This window comes from Denticeps clupeoides, chromosome 6 (genome assembly GCF_900700375.1).
Source record: "Denticeps clupeoides chromosome 6, fDenClu1.1, whole genome shotgun sequence".
In the NCBI taxonomy this organism is placed as follows: Eukaryota; Metazoa; Chordata; class Actinopteri; order Clupeiformes; family Denticipitidae; genus Denticeps; species Denticeps clupeoides.
In genome coordinates, this window is record NC_041712.1 from 22,698,201 (window position 1) to 22,719,216 (window position 21,016).

General features: G+C 49.9%; 1 protein-coding gene across 1 annotated transcript in view; it reads left to right on the top strand.

Annotated features, from left to right (window-relative positions):
• Positions 1 to 20,727, top strand: part of flrt1a (fibronectin leucine rich transmembrane protein 1a) — a 31,149-nt gene extending 10,422 nt beyond the window's left edge. The window contains exons 2-3 of the mRNA XM_028984825.1: positions 12,994 to 13,672; positions 17,559 to 20,727. Coding sequence (XP_028840658.1) covers positions 17,689 to 19,770 — 2,082 coding nt within the window. The 5' untranslated portion in view covers positions 12,994 to 13,672; positions 17,559 to 17,688 and the 3' untranslated portion in view covers positions 19,771 to 20,727. The remainder of the gene's footprint in view (positions 1 to 12,993; positions 13,673 to 17,558) is intronic.
• The last annotated feature ends 289 nt before the right edge of the window (positions 20,728 to 21,016 follow it).

The window sequence follows — 21,016 nt, forward strand, 5'->3', positions numbered from 1 at the left end:
ATTTGTCCTCTGCATTCATCCCATCACCCTGAGTGAGCAGTGGGCAGCCATGACAGGCACCCGGAAAGCAAAATGTGGGGACGGTGCTTTGCTCAGTGGCACCTCAGTGGGACCTTGGCGGATCAGGATCAAGTCTCCTCCCCCTTCTAAACTTATTAACATCATTAAAATTACAATCTTCTGGGTGTCAGAGAACTACCTACACAGCAACAAAAAGGACTGGGTGGGTAGGTACAGATAATTCGACATACTTTATTTCAGAGGTTCCGTTATGGAATATGAGTATGCTGTGAGAGTCTTATTATAGAGGCGTGTTGGGCGACCCCGACGCCTGCTGCCCCGCGATCTCTGCTCAGCTCTTCCTGTTGCTCAGTGACCCCGCATGGGCATCGAACCCCAGCGACCAGCGCCTCCTCTGATGGGTTCACGCGGGGTTCCGCCGGCGGTCAGCGTGGCCTGCCCTTTTCGGCCGCCGTGAGACGCTCCTGTGTCTCCGGAGCGACGTCACCGGCCCGGCCCCGCTCGGCGGCCACAATGCGGCAGTGTGTCCCCCGACCGCAGCTGAATGCGGCCCCATTCATCGCGGCCTTGTTGCCGGCTCTGAATGGACGCCGCTGATATGTGGCAGTGGACGGGTGAAAAGGCCTCTGAGATGCAGGCCACTTTAATCACATTATCATGACAATAAAGAGCAGCGGCGGCTTGCTCCCGATAGCCTCCAGACATCTGTCTTTGCACACAGATATTCCCCCTTTTTTCCGCCATGTAACTCTCATTCTCGCTGATTTATTTTTTTTTTTTTTGTGGCTCGCATTGTTCCGTATGGAAATGAGTCCTTCTGGCTCTCTGGCTTTTAGATGAAGAATTGCAACTGCATTGTTCCGCCGTTGGTCCCATGTTGCTGAATTATTGTCCGAATGTCCCCAGAATTACGGAATCCACTTAATATCAGGAATGCAATTTTGCTAAGTGTGGGAAAGAGTCTTTTTTTTTCTTCGTTTTTTTACTGAGCGGGTCGTATGGAGCCATATGGCCGTGAACACGATCCAGCACTCCTGCTGTTGTCGGTCCTTTTCCCCTCCTTTAAAGAAATGAGCAAAATTCATTAATGCGGCCCAAGCCTTTCCTCGGAATTGTTGTAACGTTCCCCTCGGCGCTCCATTTGGGACAGGGGCACTTTGATAAAGCAGCTGCCTGTTCCAAGGGACACTTCAAGGGCTGAAAGGAGACAGTCCAGCTGTAAAATGCTCAATATAGCTAATGGAGCATCGTCCATCTCCTGAAGCCCCGTGGAAGCGGGCATGGCCACCCTACGACCCTGGAGGTGGACAAGCCCCAAAGAGCTGGGAATTGTGAGGAGGAAGGAGAGTATTGGCAGGAGTCGAACGTTAACGGAACCCGGGCCGCGTGAAGCCGACAGGTGGCGAGGCAGGGAAAGGTAAAGAGGAAAGTGATGCTGAGAGCATGGGGAGGGAGCAGAGGAACGGAATTTTAAATACCCTTACAACCCCTGTGCGCCCTTCCGTCAGTCCGCTTTTCCGTCTCTTACGGTGCGGTGGCACCAGCATCTCGGGGCCAGTGGGACTCGTTGACACGTCGGCCCATTAACTCATTAGTCGGCATTCATTATTAACCCAGATGCACACGTCTCGGGCTGCAGTCCTTTAATATTCATGGACTGTGACTGGAAAGGTCCAATGCTAACACACACATACACACACACACACACAAATATCTGACTTCTAACACACACACATTTAAATACTGCATAAGCAGACGCTCACAAACATGGCCCCAGCCGACTCGGTGCCCGCTAGAGCCCTGGGTAGAGCCGATGTGCTCGGCTCGGATCGCCGAGTGGAAGCCTTCAGCCTGGAACAATGGGAGAGGAGGATGAGGAGGACGAGGAGACTGTCCCCCCTGCCCATCTGTAACACTTGTGGAACGTTCTTTAATCCCACACCAAATATGTCTTCTGGATATCGCCTAGAGGAGGAACTAGCTGTACACACAACCCTCTCCGTTGGTGTGTAATTATTTTCCGATTTTGACCGCATGATTGACAGCTCTCACACCCCCTGCTTCCTCAATCTGGATGATTTAAAGCCCCTCGTGTACAACACGTGACACGCCCAGGCGCGGCGCAGCGTCCATCTCCTCCGTTTCCCTCCGTTCTCTACACTCGTAATACTCCTTTTACGCAAATGAAGCCACGCCCACTACCATCAGCAACATGCAGGTTATCTTAAAAAAGTGAAGTGATTGTCACATGTGATACACAGCAGCACAGCACACGGTGCACACAGTGAAATTTGCCCTCTGCATTTAACCACAGCGTTCTGATTGGTGCACCGTGAATATACGTCCCTCTGGCCCCCTTTAAAGGAATGGCGAAGATTGAGAACGTTCATCCATCTTCCCTGGTCCGTGATTCTCAGACCCCCTCCCCTCATCTATTAGGTAATAGAACGCAGAACCTGCTGTTATTGATGAAACCGGTTCCGGAGCAGACGTGTGCGTTCGGCGTGTTTTCGCGTCTCTCGCGCGCCATCCCCGTTTAAAGGTGTCGCGGGGAAGGCGGGGCTCTAATGAGATTTTCCTCACTTCTCTTGTTCTTACCGTGGCCTTTGTCCCTGTTCACAGCTCCTCCCATGGTCCCCCCCTCTCGCCGCCTTCCTGCACACGCTGACCTTGTTCCCTCTCCTTGGCCGAGTGGCGTGTGTGTGTGTGTGTTTGTGTGTGTTTGAGTGTGTTTGTATTCGTGTGTGTGTGAGCAGAGGGAGGGAGAGAGAAGCAGTGAGGTGTCCAGCACTTAAATTGCCTGTTTATTTCCATTCATCGCATCATTTACGCAGATGCAAAACTGCTGTGTGTGTGAGTGTGTTTGTATTCGTGTGTGAGTGTGAGCGTTTTTGTATTCGTGTGTAGTGTGTGTGTGTGAGTGTGTTTGTATTCATGTGTTAGTGTGAGTGTGTGTGTATTCGTGTGTGTAGTGTGTGTAGTGTGTGTGTGTGTGAGTGTGTGTGTGTTCGTGTGTGTAGTGTGTGTGTGTGAGTGTGTTTGTATTCATGTGTAGTGTGTGTGTTTGTGTGTGAGTGTGTGTATTTGTGTGTGTGTGTGAGTGTGTGTGTATTCGTGTGTGTGTATTTGTGTGTGTAGTGTGTGTGTGTTTGTATGTGTGTGTGTGTGTGTGTGTGTGTGTGTGTGTATATATATATATATATATATATATATCAAGCTGTGTCTGTATGTATACATTTGTACTTATATATGTATGCATGCATGTACATGTGTGTGCGTGTGGGGACATGGTCCGTCGCGGTCCTGACACCGGGAGCGGAGACACCGTCCCCGAGAGGGACGCCGGCGCGAGTCTGACAGGCTCTGGTGATTAGTGAGGCTCAGCGGGCAAAATTTCTCCGGCTCAGCGGAGGCACAAACAATCCCCGACTGCAGCGCTGCAATTTGTCTCCTGCCCGGCGCCGTAAACCGGGGACAAATGCACATTTGTGTAAATTTCGGCGATGTGCGTGTGTGCGTGCGTTGCACTGTGGCTACATAAAGATGATATGTTTGCAGCCGCGGGGGTGCATAATGAAACGTCCGAGTGCTGAGTGATATTGCGGCGGGGGGTGCAGCGCGTGCCGGGGACGCGGTGAATGTGGATATTACGACTGCGATCTATCCGTGTCTTTGTAATATATACACTGCTCACAGAAATAAGACATCCTGGCATCCTAAAAGCATCCTCAAGCACTAAAGCATCCACCAACTCCTGGACAGTCTGTGGTGCAACGTGCCGTTTGGTGGACGGAGCGAGACATGATGTCCCAGAACGGGCGGGACGGTCCGTAGCATCAACGCCTTCGTTTTGCAGGAACTTCTTACGCACTCCAGCCACATGATGTCTGCCATTGTCTTGCATTAGGAGGAACCGGGGCCAACCGTACCAGCGTATGGTCTCATAAGTTAAAGTGAAGCGATTGTCACATGTGATACACAGCAGCACAGCACACGGTGCACACAGTGAAATTTGTCCTCTGCATTTAACCCATCACCCTGAGTGAGCAGTGGGCAGCCATGACAGGCGCCCGGGGAGCAGTGTGTGGGGACGGTGCTTTGCTCAGGGGCACCTCAGTGGCACCTTGGCGGATCGGGATTTGAACCGGCAACCTTCTGATTACGGGGCCGCTTCCTAAACTGCTAGGCTACCACTGCCCCTCATAAGGGGTCTGAGGATCTCATCTCGGTACCTAATGGCAGTCAGGCTACCTCTGGCGAGCACATGGAGGTTTGCGTGGGCCCACCAAAGAAAATGACCCACTGCCAAACCGGTCATGCTGGTGGAAGTTGCAGGCAGCAGAACGTTCTCCACCGCGTCCCCAGACTCTGTCGTGTCTGTCACATGTGCTCAGTGTGAACCTGCTTTCATCTGTGAAGAGCACCGTGGCACAGTGGCCAATCTTGGTGTTCTCTGGCAAATGGCAAAATGGTGTTGGGCTGCAGGATCAAGCCCCACCTGTGCACGTCGGGCCCTCATTCCACCCTCATGGAGTCTGTTTCTGACACTTGCACATTAGTGGTCTGCTGGAGGTCATGTTGCAGGGCTCTGGCGGTGCTCCTCCTGTTCCTCCTTGCACGAAGGCGGAGGTAGCGGTCCTGCTGCTGGGTTGTTGCCTTCCTCCACGTCTCCTGATGTACTGGCCTGTCACCTGGTAGTGACTTCATGCTCTGGTCACTACGCTGACAGACACAGAAGACCTTCTTGCCACGGCTCGCATTGACGCGCCATCCTGGATGAGCTGCACTGCCTGAGCCGCTTGTGTGTGTTGTAACTACAGTTAAAGCACCGCCGGCATTCAAAATTGACCAAAACATCAGCCAGAAAGCACAGGAAGGGAGAAGTGGTCTGTGGACACCACCTGCAGGACCACGCCTTTATTGGGGACGTCTTGCTAATTGCCTGTAATTTCCACCACTCGTCTAGTGCACTTGCACAACAGCGTGTGGAATTGATTGTCAATCAGTGTTGTTTACATTTACATTTACAGCATTTATCAGACGCCCTTATCCAGAGTGACTTACAATCAGTAGTTACAGGGACAGTCCCCCCCTGGAGCAATTTAGGGTTAAGTGTCTTGCTCAGGGACACAATGGTAGTAAGTGGGATTTGAACCTGGGTCTTCTGGTTCATAGGCGAGTGTGTTACCCACTAGGCCACTACCACCCTTCCTGAGTGGACAGTTTTATTTTACAGAAGTGTGATCGGCTTGGAGTTACATTGTGTTGTTTAAGTGCTCCCTTTATTATTTTGAGCAGCGTATATTATTGGCTGTCTAGCCATTTCCATCCCATCATCGCTCAAGGAGGGAAAAATCTCATCTCATCTTACCCGTCCCCGTTGCACCTTTGTTCCAAACCAAGCCCAGCCTGCCTCCATGTCACCGTGAGCCCCCCCGCCCAGCATGTCGCAGCTCATCTGCTTGACCATTTGGAGAAGGTGAGGAAGGTGGTGCAGGGAAAAAGAGGCTAGCTGTGTGTGAATGGCGCCCAAAAAAATGGAACTGGGCACAAAGGATGGAGAAAAAAATGGAGGGAGGGGGAGAGGAAGAGATTTATGAGGCGATACCCGGCGATGGGGGGGGGGGGAGTCACGGATTGATTCTGCTTCAGATTGGAACAGGGGCGATAGAGAGAGAGAGAGAGAGAGAGAGGGAGTCGAGTCAAGTCACGTTTTTTAAATGTGCGGCACATTTTCAAACGCCGAGGTCATTCGCAGTGATTTACGGATGCAAGAGGATAAAATGCAGTCGGAAAAATAAAAGAAATAAAATTTCCAGCCGCTCAGGGGTGAAAGAGGGGGACAGAGGGAGCGTTGCATTGTGCATTTGGGGGCTTCTTAATAAATGCCGCTAAAAGCATTCTTATTAAGACCGATGCTGCCGAGAGAGAACTCGTCCCCTTTCCGCGACGGAGGGACGGGAAGAGAAAGAAGGAAAAAAAATCAACGTCGACTCCTTTTAGTCTATGAAAAAAAACACAGAGGGGCTGCCCACTAATAGCAGCACATCCAGCAATGTCCGCCTTTCCCTCCGTGTTCATTATCTCCCCTCCAGGAGCGCACCTCTCCCACTGAATGGCCGTTATGTGCGGCGCGGTTAACAGTCCGGTCACATCCGCATCTGTGGGTGCGTGCCGACCAATCGTTTCAGGTTACTGCGCCCCCCCCCCGGCTGCCTCGCATGGCTAATTATTATCAAATCCCGGTGACGGCCTAACAAACAAGCAGCGGTGCGCACATGCCTACGCCCACACATGCAGATCAATGCATAATTACACACACACAATGCATATAGGAGGAATAGAATTATGCGAACTTGCTCATTAACGCAGTCACCTACAGAGCTGAATAAATGCATGCATATACCAAACACACACACACACACACACACACACACACACTGCATACATGATTCAGTTCTTAATGGAACAAGAACACACGGTCCACACATACATGCATGCACATTCACTTGACGACTATTTAAATGCAGAGGACACATGCATCGTCGTTTGTATGTGCAAATACAGACAAAAATTGACCAAAACAGCTTTGGCCAGCTGAGCCATGGACTCCGCCACTTCTCCGAAGATGTCCTGGGGTATAGGACAGCGAGACTGTAAGTCGTGACGTGATTAGAACACCCCACTGTTGCCTGATCAGATTGAGATCTGGAGAGTTTTGGAGGCCAAGTCAACACCGTGAACCCCTTCTCGTGTTCCTCGGAGCAATTTTTGCTGTGCGGCAGGGTGCATTGTCCCACTGAAAGAGGGCACTGCCACCAGGGAATTCTGTTTACATGAAAGGGTGAAGGTGGCCCGCAAACATTTTTAGGTTGGTGCTGTGTGTCAAAGTAATATCTGCTTCAGTGGCAGGACCTGACGTTCCCAGCAGAATTTTGTCCAGAATGTCACACCGCCCCTGCCGGCTTGTCCTCTTCGTAGATTGCATCCTGGTGCCATGTCGTCCTGAGGCACGCAACACACGTGCGTGTGACAACATGATCTAAAAGTGAAGGTGAAAAGACCAGGACACGTCTCTTCTGCGGTCTCCATGGTCCAGTCATGTGCCACTGTAACCAGGTCCTAATGTTGTGGCTGATGAGTACCTGTGCAGCACTGGGCGCTGAAAGCATCCTGTGTGATAAAAGTCTGCGCCTGTGCGTGTTTACGTGTGGCTTTTGTGCTCAATATGCCACTCAGAGAACATCAGGGGAGCGTGTTCCCTTCAAAGAGACGGGAGAGAGAGCCCGGTGATGAATGCGGTGGGAGAAACGAGAGACAATGCGGGGCGAGGAGCCGGGAGGAGAGACAAAGAGGGCGAGGCAGGCTGCTGGCTATGACAGAGGTGGTTGCGGGTTGTTTTAATAACAGAATAAAAACTGCTCAATGCTGTCTTCTGTTATCTGGGCACACTACTCACCGATCAAACGAACGAACGGGAATGTAAATGCACGGAAACCTACGATGCAATTAAACATATACAGTTGTGGCCAAAGGTTTTGATAATGACACAAATACTGATTTTCAAGTTTATTATTATGGAAATTGTTATAAAGAGTGATCAGACGAATTGCAAAGACCTTCTTTGCCATGAAAATGAACTTAATCCCCAAAAAACACCTCCAATGGACCTGCTGAGATCATTTCGGTGATCCTCTTGTTAACACAATTGAGAGTGTTGAGGAGCACAAGGCTGGAGATCATTCTGTCATGCTGATTGAGTTAGAAAAGCAGACTGGATGCTTTAAAAGGAGGGTGATGATTGACATAATTGTTCTTCCTCTGCTAACCATGGTTACCTGCAAGGAAACACGTGCGGTCATCATTGCGTTGCATAACAGGCAAGAATATTGCTGCTACTAAGATGAAATCAACCATTTATCAGATCATCAAAAACTTCAAGGAGAGACATTCAGGTGAAGAAGGCTTCATGGTGCCTAAGAAAGTCCAGCAAGCGCCAGGACCGTCTCCTAAAGATGACTCGGCTGTGGGATCGGGGTGCCACCAGTGCACAGCTTGCTCAGGAATGGCAGCAGGCAGGGATGAAGACTTCTGCGAAGGCTTTTGGAGTATGGCCCGGTGTCGAGAAGGGCAGCAAAGAAGCCACTTCTCTCCAAGAAAAACAAAGTGTTAAGTAAGGGTCTCGCGGAACAAGACATTGAAATTTTTGGTCCATGGCCAGGAAACTCCCAGACCTTAATCCAACTGAGAACTTGTGGTCAATCCTCAAGAGGCGGGGGGGACAAACAAAAACCCACAAATCCTGACAAACTCCAAGCACTGATTATGAAGGAACAGGTCGCCATCAGTCAGGATTTGGCCCAGAAGATGATTGACAGCATGCCAGGGTGAATTGCAGAGGTCTTAGGGGAAAAACTGCAAATATTGACTCTTTTCATAAACTTGATGTTATTGTCAATAAAAACCTTTGAAAATTATAAAATGCTTGTAATTGTACTTCTGTACACCACAGAAACAACTGACAAAAATCTAAAAACACTGAAGCAACAAAATCAGTATTTGCTTGAGGAAAGTTGAAAGAAATTCTGTGTTCCCAGATTGGGCAAATTCTCACAAAAAAAAAAAAAAAAATTAAGGCTGGTTTGATATTTTTGTAACCCAACCAACCAAAATGGTCACCTACACCTACATGGCTGCATCATTTGGTTAGTGCCCACAAAGAGCCAGTTGGTTCTTCAGGCCCAGCTGTGTTGAGAGACAGACAGTGGCTAAATTCTATGTGAATTAAAATGCTAATCCCCGGATTCCTCTCATCGCTCTGAAGTCAAAGGGACTCGCATGGCATTACTGTGGCTCGGCAGAGATGAGGAGTCAAGATAGGCTGAAGGGTTCAGGATGCCAAAATGCAGGACCAACACATGGGAGAATTCATTTGTGCCCACTGCCATAAGGTTTTTAAATTATTTAAGTGAAAGTGAAGTGATTGTCATTGTGATACACAGCAGTGCAGCACACGGTGACACAATGAAATGTGTCCTCAGCTTTTAACCATCACCCATGGCGAGCAGTGGGCAGCCATGACAGGCACCCGGGGAGCAGTGTGTGGGGACGGTGCTTTGCTCAGTGGCACCTCAGTGGTACCTTGGTGGATCGGGATTCGAACCAGCAACCTTCTGATTATGGGGCCGCTTCCTTAACCGCTAGGCCACCACTGCCCACTGTTGTTTTTCACATTTTTGTATTGTTGTTGGTGTGAAAGATGTGACCAACTGGATGGACTCAGGTAATATCTTGATTCCTTGAAAAACCTTTGCATTCAAGGTTTTTGCATTCAACCTTTGCAAGGGAGGGTTGCCAGATTGGGTGATTTTCCACCCTTTTAAAAAATCTGCTTTGTGGACGAGCATACAATGCTGTTGTATAGCCTACGCTATTTCACCTCACGTGAAAAGAAACATGTAATTCTGTAGTATTTTGTCATGCTGCTTTTAAAATGTTGTATTGTTGTTGGCGTGTGTTATTGTCATTATGAATTGTTGGTTTGTGCTGTATCTACAGCTGCCTGCACAAAAATTCGCCCTTAAGACAAAGGGGCATGGATTTATGAGGGCTTTATGATTATGTTTCTTCTGGGAATCATGCTTTTTTTTTTTCATTTCCACATTGCTTGTGTGTTTTCTGCCCATACATCGTTTTTCGGTTTTTTCCATAATCCGTCTCTTTTCCATTTCCCTTTGCCCATGTTTGGGTCAGAAGATTTGTGTGGAGATCCATCCATTTGGCAAACCAGAGAAAATCTTGGCTTAGGCATATCCAAAGCTTAAGTTAATGTATTATCCATTAATACAACAGAATATTGTGTGAACAGTTCGGTGGCACCCTTCCCACAATCAATTCCGGCATCTGTTTGCCCCTTATAACCGAGCCACGCTGGCACAGCCTAGCGCTAAGCTAGACTCCAAAATACATCGATGCTGAACAATGCTGGCACCATCGGAAAAATATGTTCCTCCGTTCACACATCCAGCCACCACTTGGTTCTAGAACGATGGGTTCAGGTGACTGAAATGATGCTTTCGGATTATAATGACGATGCAGCACCACGGGTGAAGATTCTACAGGAATATATGAGTCACCAGCTCAATAAAGTCACACCTCTCTCATAATTCCAGATATAGAAGGGCCGTGAGTGATAAGGCCAACATTCCGTCTCCATGGCAACATAATGCGCTCCTGTCTGTTACATATACACTTTATTATAGTGGCTACTTTTGGTTGACAGCAGAACAAAGAAAAATTCTTCTTGTACTCGTGCTTTGTGGACCACATCATTATTGGACCTCAACAGTATTGCGTTAAGTTGCTTAAAGGGAGACATTTCACTATTGTAATAATGGTGCAACATCTGTGATGATCTTTAGCAAATTCTGACACCATCTGCTTGGATCTGAAATGACAGAATGATTGTTATGTGAGTAACTTTTTAGTCCGTTTCATTGACATTCGGAAAGTTAGTGATTTACACTATGTGCGCGAAGCAAGAAACGAAACACTGAACTTTGGCTTCAAAGTGCTACATGTGATCCAGGGTTAGCAGATTTGCGCTTTTCTTATCTAAAGTGAAGTGACTGTCATTGTGAAACACTGTAGCACAGCACACGGTGACACAACAAAATGCGTCCTCTGCTTTTAACCATCACTCTTGGTGAGCAGCGGGCGGCCATGACAGGAGCCCGGGGAGCAGTGTGTGGGCACGGTGCTTTGCAGAGTGGCACCTTGGTGGCTCGGGATTCGAAACGGCAACCTTCTGATTACGGGGCTGCGTCCTTCGCTGTCTGTGATCCTTCGTATCTGTTCACTCACCTATGCTGTTGGTCACTAGATGAGGGAAGAGAATATTATTCCAGGTTAATACCTTCCTAGTACATTACAGCGGTATTAATGCATTTGTCTTTATTGGCCACTTTTGAAATCTACTTTGTAAATAGACAAACATAATCTGGTTTGAGACCAGTTCCAGCATTTTTTTGATGAACATTATTTCAGGTAATATGAAAAAAAAAAAAACCCTAACCAACCATTGCCACCTATGCAATGCTAAGATTGCCTTTGAAAACTCTTCCAGGCTGCTAGGTAACAGGCAGCATTTTGTTAGAAAGCTTCCTGTTGGCCAGACTGTTCTTTTTTAGGTTTTATTTTTTTTTTTCATTCCTGATGTTTAAATGTACACAGTGACAAATTTGGATTCCATGCCTTCCGTCCCCACTGGTGCAAATGGCATTTTATCCATTTCAGTGGCTCCAGGGGACGTGTTGAAATGGCAGAATCCAGCCAATGCGGGGCATGTGTTGAATATCTCGGGGCTATGGTGTCTTGTGGTGCGACGTGTTAAGCCACACCAGTCGATGTGGTGGTCGAAAACACACACACAAACGCCCACACTGAGCTTTTTGTCATGCTATCTCCCCATCTGTGTCCGTTAGGTGCTCTCTCTGGCTCCGGGACAGTGTTGTCAGGGAGCGCCTTGGCCGATAATTCGGTTGCGCTCTGGCTGCCGGCTCCGCTGGGTATTTATTTGTCAGTGATACCCTTCACACTGGCCATCGGGCCTGCCGCCTGGAAACCACGGTAACGGGGTCTGGAGGACACTGGGGCCCTGCGTGATAAATCAATCCTGCATTGATGAGAGGCGCCGCCAAACCGCGGCTCTCTCCCTCGCCCTGCCAGGAGAGCGCCTGCTCCCCCTTTAATGCTGTGCAGCGAGGTTAAACACCGGTCCAGTGAGGCAGGTGTGATTATATTGTTTTTCTGCTACCTTCTTATTGCTATCTCCCAACCTGTCACCGGCTGCAGGGACACTATCTCTTTTTTTTCTACAGTGCAGGCTCACTAAAAAGGAGATTTAGTCAAGTACACCTACATTTCCATTAACAGTATTGTATATTTATGGTCATTTATATTAAATAATATTCATTTATTTCGGTCTTAAAAGAACACTGCAATTGAAATGACTATGATGGAAATGACATTTTATGGTGTTTCTTTTGAAATCAAAGAGATTTGATAGCGTGCTAATGACATTTGAAGAGTTAGCACATAAAAGCCGATGTGTACAATGAAATTGGTCACAGTTGTTCATAGAGAATATGAAATATGAGCTGTTTGGAAATCTTTCTTTTCTGCCTTTCTAACGCCTAATGATGACCACTCTGTTCTCTAGCCATGTGTTTCCCGCTTGAGCTGCTGTTGCTATGGTTACCAAGTATCGCAAACAATCCAAAAAGAATAATCTCAGCATACGTTTTATTCTGCAGGGTGTAAATGACAGTCAGTCATAAGGGACAGGAGTTCATGTAACACTCATTTATATTTCTACTCAATTTAGAAGGCCTGGCTTAGGGATAAGGGCAGTATGAGAAAAATAATTATTGAAATGTTGATTACAAGTCAGTGTGACAAAATAAAATATATACCAAGGACACAAGATATGCCATAATGCTCATAAGTTAAAGACTAATGTTTTCTGATCTATAACAATTAGGGATTTTCAGTTATTGAAGTAGTCATGCGTTGGCACAATGCCTGTGCAGATCATCATGTTTGGTGGTTGGTGGAGGGTGCAATAACAGTACAGTCCATGTTGTGATGTTTGTTTGTGATGATTTCAGAAAATATCAATTAGACATAATTCCCTGCCATATTGCCCACTCCTACACAGAGTATATTTTTTACTCTCGCATTTCACCTTTCCGGTTTTCATTTTCGGTCTTAATGAGGACTGTTTTAAATGTTCTGTGTTAGTCATGAGTGGTGCTGCAGGGGAACATGGAGCAGCCGAAAATAAAACCACGGGGGCAACATGGCCATTACGCCAAGCAGCTTTTTTAAACGTACATTGTGAGACCTGCTATCGCTGCACGTTCGCGTCGGCTGTGGCACTAACAAGTTCCTCTGCCTCTGTTTCCTCCCCAGCACTGGCAGGGATCGTTGGGAAGAGGAAGAAAACAACATGGCAACCAGCCGACCTGGACTCGGTTTCCTCTGACCGCTTCTTTTGAACGGCTCTACGTTTCGTAATTTTGATACGCTGGAGAGACAGACAGGACCAGGCGACGATGCAACTTCTCCACCAACAGCACAAATCACCCATTGTTTGAATATCAAGACCTGGGCTGTGAGAGAAACCCATTACTGCCCCCCAGCCCACTCGCTTTGAATTATAATGTTGGACTGAGTCGGTCAGCTTATAAATTCATGCCCTCCTCCGTCCTAAAATATTAAAACCCCTGGGCTGAATTTGTTGAATCGGCTGAAACTCTTGGCAGTTGAGGATTGGTGTGGACCAGAAACCCTGAACCCATTTAGCCCCCGCTGCCGCTCTCCCATCAATCACGGGGCGACAGCGACCGATCCCAGGCCAGCTGTTCCCGGCCTCTGCCTGGATGAGGAGGAGATGGGCGAGGTGAAGAGCGCTCCCTCAGGTTCCTGGAACCCGCGCTTCGGACCATCTGCGACGCCTGCTGACGCTCACCTGATGCTCATCTGATGCCCTGTGGCCACCTCTGAGCACCTGCTCCTCCGAGAAGAGCCACGAGACGGATCCAGGTCGAAGGTTTAAGTCCGAGGTGCGAGGCGCGTCATCTGATCAGAGGTAAGAGCTCAGGCTTACCTTCGCCCGGTCCCTGCGGCACAGCGTCCCGGTCAGTTCGGAAAGGACACAGGCTCCTCGCACCCCCCCACACCTTCAGCTCGCGGCTGCTTCCATACGCGCCTGTCACGTACACGCACCTGCACATTTTTCACGTGGCTTTAAATATATCGGATTCGTATAGAAAACAGATCCGTTCCTCTCTGTTCCCACCCGCTCTTCGTGTCCCTGCCGTGGGCGTAATGAACCTGGAAATCAGCATTCCGCCGTTTGGAAATGTAAACAAGGAGAATCATATAAAACATTTATATGGCTGTTATCGCAGACAGTAAAATAGGGCGGAGACCCGCAAACCGCGGGTTCCTGAGGGTTTTGCAGAGTGATCGGGTGCTGATGAGGGCTCTTCTGTGATTGGCTCTCCACGTGTGGCCCGCGGATTACAGTCTTCATACCGTCCGGCGGGAGGACACTCCAGAGCCATCGGGCTGAAGGAGAAAGGGACAGTGGAAGAGAGGATTAAAGGAGCGTTGTGGGAGAGAAAAGGGGTGAAAGCAGGAGAGAGCGAGAGAGAGAAAGAGAGGAGGTTGAATTGCTCACAAAACCGAATGGGGATGAGCAGGATGGAAGAATGAGAGGGATGAAGAGGAGAAGATGAAGGACGGGGGGCTTAGTAAGAAGAGGAAGGATGAGATTATGAAACTCTGCGGTATAAATACACGACAGGGTGTGGAGGAGAGGCAGAGAGAGAGGGTTGGGGATAGGTGAAGGAGACTGGCGGGATGAAGCAGCCACTCGTGTGGAGAGAGACGGGCGGCCGCACAATCAGCTGCTGCCTTGTTTCTAATGCAGAGCGTGCGGGGGGGGCACGCTGCCTTTTAAACGGGTGACTTCACTCACATGTACCCACAAAAGAGCGGCCGCTTCCCCAGCACACACACGCTGGGCATGAGTTCGTTGCCTCGGCCTAAATCCCTCTCCTTAAAATGAGCGTCAGTTGCACCCGTCACATCGTGCGGGAGGGCGGGGGGGGGGCAAATCGAGGATGGAGGAAACAATGGAGGCTCACAGCTGCTCATCAATTTCAACCAGAGGCGCCGACGTGCGCACGGCGACGAACAAGGTCGGAGAGGCAACAGGGCGGGCCGCTCCGAACGGACGCATCCGTCTGGAATATGCATGCGGCACAACCGTTATTTCTCCCGTCCTCGACTCCGACACTGTGTGTGTGTGTGTGTGTGTGTGTGCGCGTATGAGCGCACGTTGTTATTTATTTATATATATTGACGCTCTGTGCTGCAGAAGATGGGCGGCTGCATGATCATTGTGACATATCGCCAGATGGGCTGTCTATTAGATTGAAAAAAAAAAAAGTAATAAAAGATCGATGTTTTTTTTAAAAGAACGCACAGCATTTAGTAAAAATGAAGCCAAGGATGGGTACAGAAAAGGAGGCACCAGTCGCCATCTGGGCATAGGATGAGATCCAACATGAGCTGGACTCAATTAAAAGAAACCAGAAGGGTTTTTTTTTTGTTGTTTTTTTATATTGCACCGTGCAACTGGGCTACGTCCGCAACCGAGATCTGCTCCCTGCATATTAAAAAAAATCATCCAAACGGAAGTGCTTGATTCACCACAGACCCAAGATCCAGTCATTTCAGTCGGTTCTAGTTGCTGATGGGCCCTGCCTGGCCGAAAAAACAGCCCGGAAAACTCCATTCGGTAAAAAGATGCTGAATCGGCGAGATATTCTCGTGTCGTTGCCTATTCCTTATTTCAAATGGGTCTCGCGTTCCTGCTTTTTATCCTCTGCTTCTAATTGTCTGCTGGAATAGGCATCGTCTCCATTTACTGTCATTTTGCTGCAGGGGGCCACGACTTTGCAGTTAACGCTCCGCGGATTTATTTTTAATCTGCAATTCCGTGGGAAGAGACGCCGAGCCAAATGGGTTTGGTGGCAACAGGTTTGATCGTGGCACCGCGCTTTAGTGGCCATTTGGGAATTCTTCGGTGAGTCAAGTCAATAGTCGGCTCCAACCGGGCTGTCGCTTCACACGTTTGAGAGTCTTGATCCCTCGCTGCGGGGAGCGCCGGTGACAAGAATCACGCCTGCCGCTCAACATATTTGCCCCATCAAACTGCCTGTGCCGCACACAGATTTACACGGAGACAGCTGTCTGTCACGTAAACACATGGACATCAATGAATGTGTTCACCAAAGGACGGACGGACGGATGGATGGACGGACGGATCAGCATAAGTCCGTAAACCTGATTTCTGGCTGTGAGCAAACGCAGTAATCTCCGAAATCTCTAATAATGCCCGGACACCATAGAACATCTTGTGTTTGCATTTTCGTTTGCTGGACCAGATGCCCGCGTCCCTCCATCCCTGCGTCCAGTCCTGTGTCTGCGCATCAAATTCCAGGAAAAAACGGAAATATTTAAACAAGGAGCCGCGTCGATAAGATTCATTCCAGCTTTTATCTGGCCTTTACCATCAATGGAAATGGATGTGCCGATGCACGCTGCGGCTCTGCGATAACGCCTGCCGCACACATGGCAGCTTGTGATGCCAGATATGGTTTATGCGCTGGCTTTTTATGAGGAAAGATTGGAGAAATGCATGCACTCACTCAATCATTGCCTGCCGCGCTCCCTCCATGTAAATTGATATAGTCCCTCCCTGCACTCCCTCTCCCTCCCTCGGTCCCCCTGATATGGCTCCCATTTTCCCTCTGCCCGTCTCTCCCCGTCCTTCCGCCTCCGCCGTTCCCTCTCCCCCTTGCCCTTCTAGCCTCTCCATTTTTTTTTACTCTCTCTCTCTCTCTCTCTCTGCGCCCGAGGCGACTCTGTGTCTGGTTTCCGTCGATCTCCCATGATTCACTCTGCGTTCCCACACTGATGAGCGCCACTGCTGCATGCAGATGGACTTCCAGCCTGGCCCTGCACATCAGGGATGGTGCAGTGTGGAAACAAGCTACAAATCTCCCTTCCTTTGAAAGTTTAAAGTTTTCTGGCTGACGGGAATACAGGGCGGTGTTTCTTCTTTGATTTCGTGTGGATTATCTCGGCCCTGGCTGGAGAACGAGGAGAGGGCGTAGCAGAGAGAGAAGGAGAGGATGTGTAAGAGTGTAAGTGTGATTGTTTAGCTCCCCACCATTCTTTCTAACACCTGCTTAATCCACACAATCACAACTCCATATGTTCGCTAATCCCTCCCACTCCCCGCACCACATCGGCGTCTCCCCCTCTCCCCATCTCGCCGGTGAAAGGGGCGACCCAAATACTCCGTGCTGGTTGACAGACTCATTTCCAGCTGTTCAATCTCGAGCCGACACCCAATCCCCCGGCCCGGCCCTTTCCTCTTCAGCAGACACAACAAGAAGATTCCTCAGAGCATCCGTCAAGCCGGGAACGAGGGAAAAAGCAACTTGCAGCGCTCAAAACAAAGAACCGCTCACCTCAGACGTGTCTAGAGGTCGACCACCACCCACACAGACATCGCAGGAAATAATACACCTTTTGACAGACGTGATAATTAATTCATCGTTCGCCGACACGCTTCTCCACATGTTGACGGGTGCTGGCTGCCGCTGGAACGCCTGCTGTCTGTTGCGGGTCGGAGAAAACAAGGAACCTGCGTTAAATCCAGCGCTCCACCCTCTCGCACCGTGACTAGTGAGGTCTTTAAGCCCCGGTGGTATATAGATGGATAAGACTAGCAATTCAATGGGGCAGAAGGTGTGAATAATCAGTTAGGTATGGTGCCAATATGTGATGCAATAATCATACATCTCGAGAGCTCAGATGCTCATTACATAACCCTTGTGACAACACAGAGGAACTGTGGGGTACTGATGTAATATTGTTTTTTTGGCTTTTTGCAGGGCTGGCAGAGCTGGATTAGATGCACTCAAGATAAACGGCCATCTTCAACCTGAAGGAACTATCACCATCCAATCAGAGACACTGAGAAACAGAAGGGAAGGTACCAGGGACTCAGGGAAAGAGGCAATCATGGCTCCTGAAGGCGTGGCAGAGCTTCGTGATTGGCTGTTTCCCCTGCTACTGTGCCTGGCCTTATTGGCTGAAGTCTTTGAATTCGCAGCAGCACAAGGCCTGGGCGAACTGGAGGTGGGGGATGTCGTGTGTCCGTCTGTGTGCCGGTGCGACGAAGACTTCATCTACTGCAACGATCGTGGGCTCAGTGCCATTCCGCCCCTTCCTCCATCTGCCACTGTCCTCTACCTGCAGAATAACCAGATTGACAACGCTGGCCTGCCCACATCTCTGGAGCGTCACACCACAGTCCGCGTGGTCTACCTCTATGACAATGAACTGGACGACTTTCCCATGCACCTCCCGCCATCGCTGCGAGAGCTCCACCTGCAGGACAACAACATTCGAGTTCTCCCACGGGCAGCCCTCGCACGACTGCCTCTCCTGGAGAAGCTGCACCTGGATGACAACTCCGTGTCCACTGTGAGCATTGAGGATCAGGCGTTCGCCGACAACCCAAGGCTCCGTCTGCTGTTCCTCTCCCGCAACCACCTCTCCAGCATACCCTCTGGACTCCCCGCATCCCTGGAGGAACTTCGCCTGGACGACAACCGCATCTCCACCATCCCCACACATGCCTTCCGGGGACTGTCCTCCCTGCGACGCCTCGTTCTTGATGGTAATCTGCTGGCCAACCAGCGCATTGCTGATGACACCTTCTCCCGCCTGACCAACCTGACAGAGCTATCACTGGTGCGGAACTCCCTGCAGACACCACCTCTGAACTTGCCGAGTGCTCACCTGCAACGGCTGTCGCTGCAGGACAATGCTCTGGTCCACATGCCCCGCGGATCGCTGGATGGGATGCGCAGGCTGCAGAGGCTGGACCTTTCTGGGAACAACCTCACCACCCTGCCCAAGGGCCTGTTCCGGGATCTAGACAGCCTGGCACAGCTGCTGGTACGGGGCAACCCTTGGCATTGTGGCTGCAATCTGCGCTGGCTGCATGACTGGCTGCATGCCCGCGGTAACACCATCACAGTACGGGGCCTCACCTGCCAAGGTCCAGAACGGGTGCGTGACATGGCCCTTAAAGACATCACCAACCAGATGGAGGAGTGTGAGGTTGGGGGTGGCGCCTCTCCAGGAGGAGGCATTGGCGGCGGATCCAAGGACAGGACACCTGGGGGAGGTGTAGCAGCCAGTTCCACCACCCTTTCCCCTCCGCAGGGCTCGCTGTTCACCCTGCGCTCCAAACGGCCGGGCTTGGGTTTCCCAGACTCTGGGATGGACTACACATTGAGCAGCAGCAGTGTTGGCAAAAACCTGGCGCTCAACGTGAAACCACTGTCCCACGACAGCATTCGCGTGACCTGGAGTGTTGCCCAGCCCTCGTCTTCCTTCCGGCTAAGCTGGCTGCGCCTGGGGACTAGTGCAGCAATGGGCTCCATCACCGAGACGCTGGTCCCCCCAGAGCGGCGGGAGTACCTGCTCACCGCACTGCAACCCGGAACCAACTACATCATATGCATTGTTCCCCTGGCAGCCAGTTTGGTGCCCAAGACCACAATCACTGGCAGTGATTCGGACTCTGAAGACTCTCCAGTGTGCGCTAGAGCCGAGACGTCAGATCCGAGCCACTCAGATGTCAGCCAGGATGAGGATGGGGGTTCAGATCAGTTAACCTCACTGCCCCTGGCAGGGATTATAGGTGGAGCAACTGCCCTTGTTTCCCTGGCTCTCATCTTTGCCATTTTCTGTTGGTATGGACACCGAGCAGGACGCCTGTCCTCCCGAGACCACTACACTCGCAACAGCTCGCGCAAGAGCAAAAGCTACGATGACTACATTGAGTCAGGAACCAAGAAAGACAACACCATCTTGGAGATACGTAGCCCGGGCTTCCAGATGACCCCGATGGCTGCCAGACAGCCCCTGCAACCCAAACCTCTGCGGGAAGACTACATCATACACACCATCTTTCCTTCCAATGGCACAGGCCTCTACAAGGGCCCTCAACACATGACCAACACGGGCTATGGAACCAACCGTGGCTACAGGGAAGGAGGCATCCCAGATATAGACTACTCCTACACGTGATGGACCTCACTGGCCTCGCGGTTACAAACGCTGTTAGCGTATAGATGCACAGTTTTTATCTGTGTGGGTTCTGAAGGGCCCGCTTGTGCCTTCTGGTCTCCATTCCAACATTGCCTGCTGTTTACGACATCAGGGCTTTTAATTGGCCCTGCATCCTCTGGGGGGGGGGCAGCTCTCAGCGAGTGCATGATGTGGGCACTCCAGTACACCATTTCAGGTGCTGACACCAACCGCTATTATCACACCCTGGTAATGATCGGAGTGTCTACACCCCTCGCTGCTTGTGCTCTCTGGGGGAGACAAATGCAATTGCTGCCCGCACAGATGCCAACCTCCTTTTCACAAACTGTCTTCTTCTTCTTTTCTAATCCAAGCGAGTAGCTGTTTAGATTGGTACGTAAGCAGGCCGACCTGAATTTACCCCTGCAAACTGTCCACAGACCACAGCTTAGCTGTCCAGCTGTAGCCAGGCAGTAAAAGGCTGCAGCAAGCACACGAGTGAAGACCAAAAGGATACTGCCGTTAACAGGCCTTCCCAACGGTTTCTCAGCCACAGAAGCAAAGGCACGTCTGCCTCATATAGCTACTGGATTTGGGCTGTAGCGGGCATCCAGGATGGGCACCTCAAAGCGGTTCACCACACCAATTTCTAAAGTGTCAAACACAAGCTACAGTGGAGGAGCTACTTTACGTTAACTTAGCCCTTTAAGCTCCAGTCTCACCCTGGATGCTGTCAAGATTCGTTGCCTCAAACGCACTGGGGTGTTGGAGGTCGGCTCATTGACTCTTTTGCGATCTAAAGATGAAGTCTTTCCCTGTAATAAATGCAGTGCAGGTGTATACATAAAGGGGGTATAAAAAAAATCCTTCACTGTAATGGACATTTGTGTGAAACAAACGATATGTTCCCAAGTAGATTTATTTTCCCCCCACACAGTAAACCTTGATTTAATTTTTTATGATTCGTTTGATTTCTTTTATTGAGTGCCGAGTCATCGGGATAGCCGAATTGAATTATTCTGTAAAACCGGTGAAGAGGGAGGACTGTGCAAGTCAGTGGATTTGTTACATCGGCGTGTCACTTGACATCAACCTCAGCTCTTTGCTAATTATTTGGTGTGGCCCAGTCACCGTGTCGTAGTCAGAGGCTGCACAGTTTCAGCCACACCAGGACCTATGTGATGTGCTGTACAAACCTCGGCTCTTCTTGCCTGCAGACATATTCAATTTCCTGAGGCGGTGGTGG